This window comes from Rattus norvegicus, chromosome 15 (genome assembly GCF_021556685.1).
Source record: "Rattus norvegicus strain SHRSP/BbbUtx chromosome 15, alternate assembly SHRSP_T2T, whole genome shotgun sequence".
NCBI lineage: Eukaryota > Metazoa > Chordata > Mammalia > Rodentia > Muridae > Rattus > Rattus norvegicus.
This window is the reverse complement of record NC_141548.1, coordinates 43,920,001-43,936,693: the sequence shown is the minus strand read 5'-3', so window position 1 is coordinate 43,936,693 and position 16,693 is coordinate 43,920,001. Positions and strand designations below refer to the sequence as shown.

The 16,693-nt window shown below is 46.0% G+C and overlaps 1 protein-coding gene across 4 annotated transcripts in view; it reads left to right on the top strand.

The window, feature by feature from the left end:
* The window catches only part of Ephx2 (epoxide hydrolase 2), a 40,036-nt gene that overhangs the window by 10,863 nt on the left and 12,480 nt on the right, over positions 1–16,693 (top strand). For all 4 annotated transcript variants that reach the window (XR_015638156.1, XR_015638155.1, XM_087586530.1 and 1 more), the window contains 9 exons: positions 311–470; positions 2,585–2,775; positions 3,443–3,565; positions 5,145–5,213; positions 6,598–6,693; positions 7,184–7,262; positions 9,657–9,691; positions 12,706–12,732; positions 15,019–15,104. Coding sequence is in view for 2 of the 4 variants with exons in the window: in NM_022936.1 (NP_075225.1) it covers positions 311–470; positions 2,585–2,775; positions 3,443–3,565; positions 5,145–5,213; positions 6,598–6,693; positions 7,184–7,262; positions 9,657–9,691; positions 12,706–12,732; positions 15,019–15,104 (866 nt within the window). In the remaining 2 variants the exon portion in view is untranslated. The remainder of the gene's footprint in view (positions 1–310; positions 471–2,584; positions 2,776–3,442; positions 3,566–5,144; positions 5,214–6,597; positions 6,694–7,183; positions 7,263–9,656; positions 9,692–12,705; positions 12,733–15,018; positions 15,105–16,693) is intronic.

The window sequence follows — 16,693 nt, the reverse complement described above, 5'->3', positions numbered from 1 at the left end:
AAGCCCTTCAGAATGAGGTTAGAGTCCTTGGAGAAGGGACCATAGAGAATTAGTTAGGCTCTGCACCATTCTGTCTGCATCTTGACTTCAATCTTCACAGACTTCAGAATTGTGGGAAAGGAACTTACCCCGCTTCCAGGCTCCCCAGCTTCTGATATTTTAGTGCAGCCCAAGTACATTCATCCATTACTTTCAGGGAACATGTTTCCAGGGTTGGAACACACATGTTTGAACTTAGTGGCGCTGCCAAACGTTCTCCAAGGTTGTACCCACTGACTCTGCTACCCACCCCCATCTGTCTGCTTTACAGTGGGTACCACTCATGGATGAAAGCTGCAGGAAGTCCTCCAAAGCCTGTGGAGCCAGTCTACCTGAGAATTTCTCCATAAGTGAAATATTCAGCCAAGCCATGGCAGCAAGAAGCATCAACCGCCCCATGCTTCAGGCAGCTGCTGCTCTCAAAAAGAAAGGTAAGAGTCCTCTACTGTCCGTTCCATGGCTCAACTACAGCAGAGCCCCTGAGAAGCTGAGGTCAGAATACCATGAAATCTGTTTCAAGGTCACGGAGCCTTCTTGAGACATGAGACAACCCCGTACTGTTACGATCCCTGGGGGAATGACATAATTGTATATAATAAAGCAATTACCAGTAACTGCTTTATGAACAAACTCCTGCTCTTTCGTTGGCACTGATTAGTATCAATAATTAGTCAAGTGAGCAAAAATTTTGCCAGTTTTTAAAACATGTCTTTCAAGCAACTCTGATTTTCCCAGTGTTGGAGTGTCAGAGTGCCAGTCTTTGGGTGTCAGAATGGTCCTATAGGCTGGTGTGAGTTGAAATGATAGCATGTGGCCTAAGACACAAGGTCAAAACCATCCATTAATAGGTATTTTATTTTGGTGCCTGCCTCTTCTTCATAGCATCAATGAAACTATCCACATGAGACTTAACACCACTGTGTTCAAGGCATCTGACTCAATCCATCTGTGCTGCTATAACAAAGGCCCCAAGACCCGAGAGTTTATAAAGGATAGGTATTGCTTCTTATAGTTCTGGAGGCTGGGAAGCACAAGATCAAGAGGCCTGATCTGATAGGGCTTCCATGCTGTAAAGGAGAAAGGAGAGGGCAGAATAGAGCATGAATGATGGAGAGACAAGACACCCCACCTTGCAAGTCCAGTTATTTTACAATAAGCACAGGCTTCCTTCCTGAGAAGGCAGAGCTACCATGGCCTGGTCATTCTGTTAGCCATTTGCCCACTAAGTCTATAATGTAGGAACTCAATTTCCAACACAAGTCACATGCCAGCTGTAGCCCATCCCATGTCCGTACATCTTCTCTCACCATTGGCTTATCTGTGTCTTGTCTCCAATATCTCCTCTTTCTTGCCATGGCTGAATGGGTAGACAGAGCCAGGAGATGATGCTGTCTCTATTTGGGTTTCTTCAGTTTGGAAATTGGAATGAGGTTCCTGATGGTCAAGGCAAGGTTTTTTGTAGAGGGCATGAGGCCCACATGCTCACAGATGAGCGCTTGGGAGGCCAGAAATGTTAAACCCGCAAGGTTTCTCTTCAAAGGAAGATGTATACCTGTTTTCCGCTGGAGACCCTGGGATGAATGTAGTTAACAGCCTGGTAACCCGTGGTATTTGGAGGGCCAGCCCACATTTGAATTCCCCAGACTATTGTGTTTACTTCAGTCATTCTCCCTAGGTCCTTATCTTGAGCATTGCTCTGAGTCAACAGACCCATCTTTACGGAAGAGGCCATATGTGCTTTGTAAAGAGTTTCAATGAACACATGTCTTATGCTTTGTTTTACACATGGGATTGATTAATCATCATCAGGAAACATTTTCCAACATTGTGCTCTGCTTAAATATGCCTAAAATAAACTGCCTGATGTCAAACTCAAGAACCAATATGTGCTACTGAGTTTCTCTGGACCAGATTTCCTTCTTGCCTTCCCACCACGGTAGTCACCGAGACCCTCATTGTCTATAAACATAGGCAGAGTTTTCATTAGTATAGACTACATAGGAGCATTAGACTTCACTGTGGGCTCTGAGTAGTGTGTGCAATGTTCATTTATCAATATGGGATAGGTAGGTCTTCCCTGTCAGTCATGGAAGTGGAGAGAACCACGTGAACTGAGGAAACTTAGACACCCTTATAAAATGAGGCAATAGTGTCAAAATGCTGTTGTTCACACCATTAAGGAGGAGATACTGGTCTTCAGAAAGCTATGTTCAGGACTGTGCCAGGAGCTGCTGATGGGTAATGTGGTTCTTTCTCAGCTTCTCTAATGAAAGCTGTGTGTAGAGAGATTGGAGGGGTTGGGGATTTAGCTCAGTGGTAGAGCGCTTGCCTAGCAAGCACAAGGCCCTGGGTTCGGTCCCCAGCTCAAAAAAAAAAAAAAAAAAGAAAGAAAAAAAGAAAAAAAAAGAAAAGAGAGATTGGAGTCAGTTAGCAGGAGCTGCAGTAGGGACTTCCCCATCCTTAAGGACCCCTTGGAGATACACAGAGTATCAACAGACAGAGTTCTCTCTATATCTGATCCAATCCCTGGTAACTTCCTACTCAGGATTCACAACGTGCATTGTCACCAACAACTGGCTGGACGACAGTGACAAGAGAGACATCCTGGCCCAGATGATGTGTGAGCTGAGCCAACACTTTGACTTCCTCATAGAGTCCTGTCAGGTCGGGATGATCAAGCCTGAGCCTCAGATCTACAAGTTTGTACTGGACACCCTGAAGGCAAAACCCAATGAGGTTAGTAGGTACTCCCTTTCGGGGGGAAAGAATGTTCCAGAGATCTTGTAAGAAGGGAACCATTGAGTTCACAGACTGGGGTGCACTTGGGTCTTCCAGCACAGTCATAGGCCATTCCTTCTGCATCAGGAGGAATGTTTTTTAACGTGTAGCTTAGTCCAGAATGTTCCATTGATGTAGCCCTTCTGTGGCTGTATGTTAAATCAGATGCCGTTAGAGCAGCTGCTCATGTTTACTCATGAAGAAACAGAGACCCTGAGAGACTTTGCCACAAAGTCTCAAGCTATTGAGAGTCATCCCACAAGAGTGATCAGGAGTGAGTCTCCTTCTGCCATGCCTCCCTGTCCAAGCATCATGTCCCACTTGACTCCTGTCTCTGTACATTAAGTGTCCTAGGAGTCATGAGGCTGAAACACTGCATTACAGTCTCCTTCTCTAATCTTAAAGGGTAAAGGAAAGGTCCTTCTCCTTCCTATGCTATCCCTTCCTCCTGTGGGACCCACCTCATCACAAGATGCCAGATCAGAACCTAACCCCCTGCTCCATCCCTGAAGATCCATGTTCTTCATTTCATCCTCTTAGAGCTGCCCCTGGTCCTGTTCTCCTTCTGAAGTTCTCTTCACACAAGATGCTTCCTCTAGCTGACATCCATATTGTTTGGGTCCAGGTTGTTTTCCTAGATGACTTTGGAAGTAATCTGAAGCCAGCCCGTGACATGGGGATGGTTACCATCCTGGTCCGCGACACAGCCTCGGCTTTGAGAGAACTGGAGAAAGTCACAGGGACACAGGTAACATTAGGTTTGGGTAGAGTCTGGGTCCTTGCCACCCATAACTCAGGAAGTCCACACCCCTGACCAACATCTATCCATTTCCTTCTATGCAGATAGTAAGCAGTAGTTTAAACCAACATTTGCCAACTCAGGAAACTAAGACAAAAGAGAGGCACTTAGGGCTGGAAGATGGCTCAGTTGGCATGTATCTAACATGGAAACATGAGGTCTGAATGTGATCTCAAGCACTTGCATGGTGGCACATGCATGTAATCCTATACTGGGGATACAGAGCTTTGAAGCTCTGACTAGAGTCTATCCAGTTAATACACTCATATTTGGAGATGCTGGGATCTAGAAATTTATTGTATGTATTTCAGGGGAAGACAGAATCCAGCTTATATCATAATAGCTTACATTTTTAATAAATAAATACATTTGTTTAATACAATAAATCAAATCGTGCCCAAGCTTAGCTGTTCCCTCTAGACCTAGAAGTCTTACCAGCAGAGGGGAAACTGAAGTCAACTTGAATCAAATCCTCCATCCCCTCTGTTGCTAAGTTTGTCCCTTCCTCCCAGTAAGCTAGATACCCATTCTTCATCCTTCCTCTCTTCCCATTGGTTATGAGGAAGTATAGTGTATTGCCCAGAGAATGATTCACTATGACCATACTTTGGTCTTTGAATGAGTGAATTTATTAAGAATGAAACAAGCCAAAGTAAAAGAATAAATACCAAGAGAGAGAGGGGGGGGGAGGTGATAGATATCAAAACATCACCAAATTGGGTGCTCAAAACATCTAGCAGAATAGCAGAAATTATTTGGGGAAGCCCATTTAAGGGAGCCAATAGGAGTTTCTGAAAGAGTCCCTAACAGAGCAGATTGTCCCCTGTGGTGAGGCTTCTTGAAAGAACAAATAGTATAAAGGTGACATCATCAAATCAGGGCTTTATGAGCATCCAACAGAAACCAACTGGGGAGAATGAGGACATGAGCCGGAGTGTCTAAGGCAGTCACAGAGTTGGGCTGCAGCTCACTGAGAGGCACAGAGTAGGGCTGCAGTTGACTGAAGGGAGATCCCTTCCTACAGAGGCATCACAGAGAGGCAGAAGCTATGCCTGGCCTGAGCCTGGTGGCCGTCTGAGGACTTCTGTGGAGGATGGTCTGAAACCACAGAGATGTACAAATCTTGTGTTTTCCTGGCTCATATGATGTTTATTTGGCAGCACCAGGGCCTTTGTGGAACACTGCCAGTCATTCGGGGACTTGGGATGACAGAGGACCTACTGTCACTCACTGAGGGCTTCCAAAATCTCACAGGCTGCCCAGTGGGAAGATAGGAGTTGAGGGACTGTAAGAGAGTCATGTGTGGGTTTTGTTGGCTTGACTAGAGCCGCTATGCACTGCTATCTGTATTCCATCGGACAGAATTCAGTCACAGGGCTCAAATGGACAGAAGCAGCTGATGGAGTCCAGCCATGGCCGATCTAGATTGGGTTGATTCTTAAAGTGCATCAGGATTCACTCATGAGCGGTGGCAGGGGTGATGTCTGGGGTCTCACAATGTCCTTCATTGTACCCATCGTACTTTCAGTTTCCTGAGGCACCTCTGCCAGTCCCGTGCAGTCCAAATGATGTCAGCCATGGGTATGTGACAGTGAAGGTAAGTCAGCTAACTTCTCTCTCACCACAGATGATATGTGAAATAACAAGGATCATCGAGTTGTCGGTCCACAAATGTGCATACAGATGGGAAAACTAAAGAAAGCAAAGCAGGCTCAATGGGCGGAGCCCTTGTGGAGCATACACTTCTGATTGGCCAGGACTCAGTCATGTGACTACATCGACTATTACCAGGGGAAGGCATGTCCACACATGCCAGCATGTTTCAGGGATCTGGGATAAAGCAGACATTAGAAGCCTTAATGGTCATCTTTCCAGTAGAGCCACCCAAAAGGACAATGCAAACAATCATATTTAAGAAACAAACGTCTGAGGAGGGGAGACAACTGACCAGTCAGGCATTCACTATGCGAGCATGAGGACCTGAGTTCCATGTGAAAACTAAAGCTAGGCATGGTGGTGTGTGTTTGTAATCATAATCATTGAGAGGCAGAAACAAACAGATCCCTGGGACTTGCTCACCAGCAAGAATGGCCTCCTTTGTGAGTTCCGGGCAAGTGAGAGAGGTTCTATCTATCAATAGTAAGTTAATAAACAAACAAACAAACAAATAAATAAAAAATTGGACTGCTCTTAGGAAATGTGTCTTAGTTATTTTTTTATTGTTGTGATAAAATATCATGACCAAGGCAGCTTATAGAAGAAAGAGTTTAATTGGGCTTATTATGTCAGAGGATTAGGGTTCATAAACTGAGCAAAGTCATGACAGCTAGTGGCTAGAGCAGCAGTTGAGAGCTCACATCTTGATCCCCAAGCGGGAGGTGGAGGGAGCACATTGGGAATGGCACAAACCCATCCAACAGGGCCACACCTCCTAATTCTTCCCAAGTAGTTCTACCTACTGAAGACCAATTAATCAAACAGGGGCCTGTGGGAGTTATTCTCATTCAGACTACCACAGAATGATACCTCTGGCTGTCACACATGCATGTACCCTCACACCCGTCACCCTCTCCCCCTCCTCTCTTTCACACACACACACACACACACACACACACACACACACACACACACAATCATAAAGTAGGCACAGAATTCTATACATCACCATTTGTCTTGTAGAAAATCGGCTCCCAGTTGAAAATTATGAGACACCGCCAGTACTAAGTCACTTTGGAGGGGAAACTAAATTGTTTTGATTCTGTTTGCTCCCAACTGCATAATCTTTTCACATAATTGTGAAAACTGCCTGGTGTGTTACCCACATTGGCCATTGACAGTGCCAGATATTGTTACCTAGCCTTTGGGTCTTGAGGTAAGGTCTGGCTATCCCCAGCAATGGCTGTGGAATGTCATCTGCATAAGGAAGCCCCAGTTCTGCCTGCATTGCACCAAGATTACTGTTACACCCCTCTCTTCCACAGCCAGGGATCCGTCTGCACTTTGTGGAGATGGGCTCTGGCCCTGCTATATGCCTCTGTCATGGGTTTCCTGAGAGCTGGTTTTCTTGGAGGTACCAGGTAAGGAAAATGGGGGAAGGTGTTCCCCAATAGGGGCGGGAACAGAGGAGTTAGATGGTATGGGCCAGCCTGGGATATTATAGATGATGAATCATCTCCGAATTGCGACCACATGGCCTCAACAGTGCTGGCTATAGGAAGTTTCTTGGGGCTGTACTGATCCTCAAGACATCTGCATTAGAAGGTGGCTCTTGAGGACATTCCACAACTCCTGCTGGGAAATCTTAGTAATGAACACAGTAATATGCAGCGGCGTTGTCAGACGAGCTCTGCTCAGTGAGCTCTGATGCGGTGTACAGCTGCCCCACTGTCCATGGCCGTCGTAGGAGATGGGCTCCTTCTAGCTCCATGCGATTGAGACTAACAAGTGTCATGTGGCACTTTAGGTGGAGCCATCTACAAGTCAGAGGGAGAAAGGGATACAAGCAAAGAGCTTCAGCTAGGGCCTGGTGAGTCCAACTGCCATGCCTTGAACTGCTTTGTTTTCCAGATCCCTGCTCTGGCCCAGGCGGGCTTTCGTGTTCTAGCTATAGACATGAAAGGCTATGGAGACTCATCTTCTCCTCCAGGTGAGTTGGTTGTCTTATAGATTAAAGATGTCCTATATGGTCATGCTTCTCTCTTGTCAACCTCTCTAGCACCCCTGAGCTCTCCAGCCCCCCCTGAGCTTGCCCTGTCCAAGTTGAACATGTTTGATGAAGTCCTGATCCCCTCCTGTAGTGTCCCATATCTTAGGTTGGTCTTAGGTTATTCCTGCTCTGTACACTCTGAGTGACCCAGGAGGCACACAGGCTCGTGCTGGAAGGGGCCATCTGCTGGTCATCAGTGATGTAGAAAGTAGGATACAACATCTATTTCTAGAAAAGTTTTCATAGGCCTAGCTGAAAGACTGAATTCGAATCCTCAGCTTTCCCTCCCCTCTGCCCATTCTCTCTATGAAGGTGGCTGCCCTTGATGCCTCCCTCACATCAGTGTGCTCTACAATAGCTAACCTCTCATGACTGGCTGATCTCATCCAGTATGCCGACTCTGTGTTCCTCCCTGTTGAATTATAGCAATTCCTCACCTTCCAGATGCATGCTTTCAGTGTTCAATCCGCCATCTGCCTGTACATTCCTCCTCCAAAGACCACTGAGTCGCCCCCATCTTTTGGCTACTTTGATTAGCAATGTTCTAAACACACACACGCGCGCGCACGCACACACACACACACACACACACACACACACACACACACACACACACCCCTGTGCATCTCTGCCTTCCATTCTCTAGAACTCCTGGAACGATTCTGCAACCATCGTAGGTCACATCTAAGCCCTGTGTCTACAGAACCCAAGAATGAGCATTAAATAGCTTCTTAACCCTGAGCCCATTCGCAAGTTTATGAGCATTTTCCGGATAGGAAGTGTTTTCCTGTACCAGGTTCAGGAGAGTCCTTAGGTAAAAGGTCTTTGGAGCCCAGGTGTGGAAGCAGGGACAGGATGCAGCCAAGCGTGAACACAGCTCCTCCAGAGGACAGGGATGCTGTTGACAGCTGGGCTCTCTAATCTGCTTCCCACTGCCCTTAACCACAGTGCTCACAGCTGGCATGGCTGTCTCTGTGTTTAAAGTCTGCTGACCTAGACTGGGGCTTTGGGCACTCACAGGACCATCCTCCACATCCCTTGATATGTCAGGCTGGGGGAAATGGGGGTTGTTCTCTACATGTGGCAGTGTCTGCTCAATGTCTCCTGTCTCCTGGACAACATGTCACTCAACTGTAGGCTAAAGGGGAGCTTCCATCCCAGGGAAGAGCCCAGGGAAGCCAGATTTCTAGTTTGAGTCATAAGAGCAGTTGCTCTCTCTTTACCTCAGGACAGGGTACTTGGGATAGCCTGGGGATGATATAGTGATGTTACAGCATTCTGAAGAGAGCCAGTGAAAAGAGAAGGGTTAGAACCTTTACTGAATGATTTTATTATGTTTCTTATGTTTTCATCATTTTTGATACTTCTTTGTCTTCATGTTCACTGGAGTGGTTTTTTATTTAAAAAAATATTCACTTACACCCCAGCTCCCAATGTGATCTTCAGGTACAACGCTTTTTTCAAAATTCCAGTGGCTTCTTTTGCCCATGAGACCAGGATTTGCTATTTATTTTGTTGGCTGGCTTCAAATTTGCTCCCTTGCTCTGTGTTCCAAGTGCTCAATGGCATATTTTTTAGACAGAAATAGAGAAATTTTACAATGTATGCAGTACCACACATATCCACAGAGTGCATTTTGAGAAAAATCCACAAATCTGTAGGGATTTGAAACTAAATGTTGTGATTTTAAATATTAATCCAAGATCATAGTAGTTAAGTGGTATGATACCAGTGTAAAGACAGGGTCTCAACAAGCAGAGCAAGCTAGAAAGCTTAGAAGTAACACACACACACACACACACACACACACACACACACACACACTCAACTAGCCTTTAACAAGGGTGCCAGGAACACTTGCAACTAGCAAGGAGGAGCTAGTTCTTCAATAAGTGACAGAAAAAAAGCTCAAACAGTCAAATTAGGCTTTTATCTTATGTCATATTCATAACCCAATTCAAAATACTTAAAAAGTAAACAGAATCAATATATTGGGAGTTTTGATAAATAGGATTTCTTGTTTATAAAATTAAAAATCACTTTCCCCTCTCTGCTTCTGTCTTTCTGTATCTGTTTCTGTCTGTCTCTGTCTCTGTCTCTCTCTGTCTCTCTCTCTGTCTCTCTTTCTCTCTCCCTCTGTGTGTGTGTGTGTGTGTGTGTGTGTATGTGTGTGTTTGTGTGTGGTGTAGACCACAATAGTCTTGAACTCACAGAGATCTGCCTGTCTCTGCATCCTGGAGGCTGAGGATTAAAGGCATGTACCAGCATGCCTGGCATTTATTTATTTATTTATTTATTTATTTATTTATTTATTCCACTCATTTCTAATTACAGAAATAGAAGAATATGCTATGGAATTGCTGTGTGAGGTAAGAAGCCTCTTCAGTAACACTACAGCACCGTTTCCATCCTGAGCTTCTCCCTGACATGAGCTAGGGCACAGGTGTCCATCTAAACCCCAGGAAAGCACAGTGACTAACTTGCATGGTGACTCTCACTGAACACGGAGGTGGCAGTTCAAAATGACAGCCAGCACATATGAAGCATGGTTTGTCTCCCAAATTGAATTAGGCAGCCTGAGGTTGCTGCCATAGTTGACAGGCAGTAGATCCAGCTTTGCCTAGGTCTCCCCACCAAGTCCCCAGGAATTTGCTCCCACTTCCCATCCCACTGCTGTCCACTCACCGGTTTCACATTTATTTCTATTGGAATCTGTTCCCAGGATGGGTACCCTGGGTTGCTCCAAAAAAACCACACTCCTGCATGGGGTCCCAAGGTCAGAACAAACAAGACAAAGAGAAACATCCCGGGGTTGGGGATTTAGCTCAGTGGTAGAGCCCTTGCCTAGCGAGCGCAAGGCCCTGGGTTCGGTCCCCAGCTCCGGAAAAAAAAAGAAAAAAGAAAAAAAAAAGAGAAACATCCCTATCCTCCACTCTTCTAGGTATCAATAGTACAATCCACTACTAACTAGAAACTAGCCCACGAGAACTAATGACGAGAGAACCCAGGCTCCACTATTCAAAGCAGCCCCATCCATAGTAGCTGCAAGTGGAAACAACCAAGCACCACCCACTAATGACTGGGTGGGTATTATGCCAGCATCTGTGCACTGTAAGGTTACTCAGCCAGGCAGGGTAGCGAGGCAGTAGACCCTGTCCCCACATGAGTGAATGTGGAAGCTACCAAGTTAAGCAGAAGCCAGCTACAAAGCAACACAATGCAACTCCATTTATAGGGAGTGTCAAAACCAGGCAATCCAGAGGGAACTTAGGTTAGTGGCAGCCAAGACACAGGGGAAAAGAATGGAAGTGGAAGCCTGTTGGGTACAGGGCTTTCCCCCAAGGCAGAGAAAGCTTTCAGATACTGGATGGTGGCGACAGTTTCACAACTCTGATTGTTCTAAACTCACTGAAGTGTGGACTTTAAAGGGGGTGATTACAGTGTGTGACTTATATTTTATAATGCTCCTCTTGAAAAATCACAATGATAATTTTAATGTAAAATTACATTTTAAAAGCTGAAATTGGCTTCAAATATGAGGTCAGAGGAAGTGGAATTAAGACTCACATCACTGCTTGTCTTCAGGTGCCTTTAAAGCTTTCTCTCAGCACAATTCCCCAAATGCCTTGTAAAACCATTCCCTCAGCTACAAATCCCAAAATTGTGTGACAGTTCACTACGTGACGCATAGCTTTTCTAAAACCAGGCTCTCCATTTATTTATTTTTTATCTTTAATTGACAAGTCTTCTGTCCCGTATAACAAGATGTTTGATGCCCACTCTACAACAGTCATGTCCAGGAAACTGGCAGGCGCATGACTGCACAAATCATCGTCTTATGGTGGCAGCACATGACAGTCACCAGACATTTCTCAAGAACATATCATCACTGATTATAGCCAGTTTGCTGTACAGTAGCTCCCTTGAAACTTACCTCCCCCTCTTTTGTACATACCAGAGAAGTGAACAGAATCAATATATTGGGAGGTTTCTTTGTTTTATTTTATTTTTTGATAAAGAGGACTTCTTGTTTATAAAATTAAAATCGCATTTTTTCTGTTTCTGTCTCTGTCTGTCTGTCTCTGTCTCTCTGTCTCTGTTCATCCTTCTCATGTTCACTGCCTCAGACTCTGTTATATGTTCTTCCATGATGCCTCATAGTTAACCGGTCTAGACCTCATAAGAATGAGCCTCTCGGGCTGGAGAGATGGCTCAGCGGTTAAGAGCACCGACTGCTCTTCCAGAGGTCCTGAGTTCAAATCCCAGCAACCACATGGTGGCTCACAACCATCTGTAATGAGATCTGATGCCCTCTTCTGGTGTGTCTGAAGGCAGCTACAGTGTACTCATATATAATAAATAAATTTAAAAAAAAAAAAAAGAATGAGCCTCTCTCTCTGTCTCTGTCTCTCTGTCTCTCTGTCTCTCTCTGTCTTTCTGTCTCTGTCTGTCTCTCTGTCTTTCTGTCTCTGTCTGTCTCTCTGTCTCTCCCTCTCCCTCTCCCTCTCCCCCCCCCCTCTCTCTCTCTCTCTCTCTCTCTCTCTCTCTCTCTCTCTCTCTCTCTCTCTGTCTCTCTCTCTCAGCTGATTTTATTTGACTACCATGTTCTCCACGTTGCTACAATAAGTTGATTTCACCCTTTTGTGTGTGACTAGTATCCCTTTGTGTATGTTCAGGGTCTTTCATCAACTGATGGACACTTGGGTTGATGCCATCTTTTGGCTCCTGTGAAAACGCTGCAATAAACAAGTGACTTTTATTTTAGCATGAGAGCCTTTATTCTACCCATAAGCCTCCTGTACATTTATTGCCTTGGGATTGCAAATTGAGAGTGCTGAATGTAACCTAGCAACAGTACCTTTTAAAGCTCACTGGCGTTGGAGATATGTCTATGCCCAGTTAGGTCGTTTACTGTGTGGCTTGGTGTGGGCGTTTAACCTTTGGTCAGGCTCTCGAGTGTGAGATGCAGTGAACTGCTGGGGCTGTGCATTGTGCTAGATTCTTAGGATCCAAGTGTGATTCTCAGCTGTGGAGACCGGAGAGGACACTGAACTCACTCTGACCTCTGTGATGAACTGAAATGTGGAAAGCTGCTGTCGTGTACTTCAGCAGGGTGTGTCACCCATGCTGTTGAGATTTCTTGGGGTCTGGGAGTCCTTAGAAGCAATGGCAGAGTATGAAGTGAAGGTGTTTGTGTGCTTCCCCAGGGCAGAACCCAAGGTTTCTATCGGAGACTGCAAGAGGGCTCAGGAGGCAGAGAGACCAGTGTGGTTCAGGAAGGGATAGGGGCTCCATAACATGAGTTCCCTGGGGCTTGTGCTGACAGTGTGTGGTATGTGTCCACCTTACCTGTCTGATGTCATGTCCCTGTGCTCTCTTTAAGGAGATGGTGACATTCCTGAATAAACTGGTGAGTCATTATTCCTTCAGGACGATCTTGCTGGAGAATTCTGAGTAAATCTTGGTAATGAAAAGAGATCTGAATGCCGTGGAGGGCTGCCCATTGGTGACTGTGAGTTGAGAGAACCAGGAGAGGGAAGACACAGGCTTTGGGCAGTGGCAGGGGAGAGGCTCTGTCCCAAAATTAAAAATGGCCAACAGTGAGGTTGGAGTAGGTCTTTTTTGCTATTCATTTAAGAAAGGGGAGATAAATCTCTTTATTGGATTCCATCCAGTGAGAGGAACCTTGAGCATCAGGGAAGGATGTGGTGAAATAATTTTAAAGCTTTTATTTTACAACTCATTAAAACTTGAGTCCCTTCTGACAAATCTCAGGCCATTACATGATGATGACATTGTTGGGAATGTCAAATTCAGTCATGGGAATGAAAGTCAGTGGCCATAACAATCTGCAGTGTGTGTATACCCCAAACTGCTCTACCATGCCCTCTGCCTCACAGCATTAGGCTGGAATGGAATACAAACACTGCAGGGTGGTTCGGAGAGAAGGAATGTCTAGGACAGTGGCAATGGAGGGAGAGAACAGGGAGTGAGGCCTGGCTTACTAACTGGGTATAGGGTGGGCAGGTGATGGCTGTCTCTATTCCATGGAATTGAGTCTGGACATTGTGTGTGTGTGTGTGTGTGTGTGTGTGTGTGTGAGAGAGAGAGAGAGAGAGAGAGAGAGAGAGAGAGAGAGAGAGAGGCTGGCAGAGACAGACAGAGACAGACAAAGAGACAGAGACAGACAGAGAGAGACAGAGACAGGCAGGCAGACAGACAGACAGACTGAGAGATCTAAATGACCATGGCCCAGTCTTTACTCTGTGGTCTTTTTTTTTATTATTATTTTACTTTATTTTTATGAGTACACTGTAGCTGTCTTCAGACACACCAGAAGAGGGCATCAGATCCCATTACAGATGGTTGTGAGCCACCATGTGGTTGCTAGGAATTGAACTCAGGACCTCTGGAAGAACAGTCAGAGCTCTTAATCGCTGAGCATCTCTCCAGTCCCCACTCTGTGGTCTTCTTAATGCATAGCTCTTAGCTGGCTGAGAGTGTTCAGGGAAATGGGAACCCATGGATTCAGGTCATAGGTTCACGTATCCATCCTCACACAGATCTGATAGGACCTAGATAGGAGCCTGGGCCAGCTGTGCTCCTACCTCAGGGGTGTAAATTAAAGCAACTGGGACAGATCTGTTCCCCATAGACAATGCCCATTTAAGCAGAAAGTTTCTAAAGGCTGAGCTATGAGAAAATCTGCCATAAGAAGCAGAGGAGAGATCCAAGTTGTAAGTAGCTTGAGAAGTCCAGGCTCCCTGAAACACAGGAAGAATATGGCAAAGGATGTGTCTGATGTTGAGAATCATCAGAAGGGTGAGGTCCAGCAGAGCCGCACAGCTCCTGATGGACACTGGCCTCAAACAGAAGGGAAGGGTGGAGCCTGCTGAGACTTAGTGAAGGCTCTTAGGGAGGTGACTGATGTTGACCACCATGGAAGCTCGATAATAGATATGAAAGAACGGCGGGGACCTGAGACAAGGAGCCACCTTCAGAGGGGATACAGAGCCACGAGGCATCTGAAAGGCCTGAGAGGGCCAATTGGGCATCGAGGTGGAGGAGAGAAAAGAGCCTGATTTAGTCTGTGTTGGGAGACCTGGGTCACAATTGTGACTGTCACTTACCTTGTGTGGTACAAGGTAGATCATTTCGCACTGGTATAACAGGTATTACAGGCTACTGCAAGGACTCCAGGTGTAGATATGAACACCTCCATAGCTCCCGGATATAGTAGCTGTTCAATCCAGGGGAACCATTGTCATCAGCAACAGCAGTAGAAAGGGGGAAAGATGGATTTCTTGTGGCTAACTAAGAGAGAAAAGCTCCCAAAAGAGTAAGGGTAGAATTTTAGTCAGTCAATGACCTTGGAGTGTGAAGAAGAAAGTTATCATTTTAAAGAGACAAAGCGGAGTGAAACAAAAATCGATTTGAGAGAAGGGAGACAGAAAGAGAGAAGAAACTTGTGGTTAGTGGTCTTGTCTTCTAAGGACATTAATTCAAAGCCTAGTCATGTGCATAGACCGAGGAGGGGAAGGGTGATATGTGAGAGATGCAGTTAAGAATGGTGCATGCCTTTGAGAGGCTCCTGGGGGTTCCTGTTGGTGTCACTGAGTTTGTCAAGGAGAGCCTTTGGCTCTTCACTCCCCGTCCCAGAAATCCATCTTCATCGTGTCCCTTCTTGTTTCTCTAGGGAATCCCTCAAGCAGTGTTCATTGGCCATGACTGGGCTGGTGTGCTGGTGTGGAATATGGCTCTCTTCCACCCTGAGAGAGTGAGGTAAGCAGTCAGGTGCACTGGGATTTACTAGGCTGGACTCAGAGTCCCTCAAGAACTGCTATGGGCTTCTCTGTGAAACGTCTAGACAACAGTATGTAATAGGGAAAGAAACCCACTAAGCTACTGAGCTCCCAGGAACAGTCTCTAACAAGGTACAAGTAATTCAGAGACAGAGTATCTTGTGGGAGGAGCTCAGGGCTGACTCTGGGTGGGGGAATAAAGAGGCGAGGGTTCATAGAGTCACACCATGAAGCAGCAAGAGAGAGTTCACCCTGGGCAAAATTCAGAAAATGCGGCCTTTAAGTGGGCAGTGAGGCACATGCCTCTAATCCCAGCACTTAGGAGGCTGAAGCAGGATTATAAATTCAAGGTTACCACAGGCTACAGGGGGTGGGGGAAGACAGGACACAATTCTGTCCAAGACTGAGTGGCAAATCACGCCACCTCCTCAACCTTGGTTTCTTCAACTACAAAGCTACACCTGGAACTGGTGGCCAGACCCACATCCAGAAGTGCTGTGTGCTGTGCAGCTCCCACGGCGTGGCATGGTCGCCACTACAGCATCTATAGTCACTATTATCAAGGGTCTGTTGGGAGCTTTTGGATGGCCTGGACCCTAGCAAGTGAAGTGGACCTCGTGGTCACCCACAACCGAGCTGGGAAGCTGAAGTTAGTGCCCCTGTCTCAGCGGCAGGTGAGAGGAACATAGACAACAGCCTCTGCATACCAGCGCACCCAGTCCTCATATGGTGAGGTTTTAAAGAACAGAGCCGGAGGGCGCTTCACATGCCATCAGCCTTCTTTCTCTATCGCTCTCTATCATGTTACCTTGAGACAGGTGTCTCCCTGAACTCTGCTTTTTGGGCTAGTCTGGTTGGGGAGTTCTCTCAGGATCTGCCTCTCTTTGCCCCCTAGTGCAGCAGGTTGCAGGCACTTGTAACCGTGCCTGGCTTTTCACATGGGTGCTGGAGATTTAGACTCACATCCTCATGTCCTTGTGTTTGTAAAGCAAGTTCTTTTACCCACTGAGCTACCTCTCCTGATCCCTCATAAAACACTTATAAAGTGAGTATATTACTGCTACACACACACACACACACACACACACACACACACACACACACACACACCTTCCCTCTTTCTCCTGTTTCATTTAAACTGAAAGTAAGACTTTGGTTCTTAAAGATTCCAATTCTCCGAAAAGTTACCGTATAAGCATACTCCAATGCTGTTGAAAACAAACCAATGGGGAAATAGCCACCAGCGTGATTGTAGCTTAAAGATGGCCGTATATGTTGTTTTACTCAATTTAATCTCTTCCCAGAAAAAAATTGGAACATTTCACTGGCTGAAAGGAGGTTTTTACCCAAATAGCAGGCTGGAGTGAGACATCTCAGCATGCCCTGGTCTCCAGCTCCTCCTGTGTTCATCTCGGGCTCCCTAACCCTGATATCTGCTGTGATTGCTCCAGTCACTCCCAGGAAGGGGTGTGTGTGTGTGTGTGTGTGTGTGTGTGTGTGTGTGTGTGTGTGTGTGTGTCTGTGTCTGTGTCTGTGTGTCTGTGTGTCTGTGTGTGTGTGTGTCTGTGT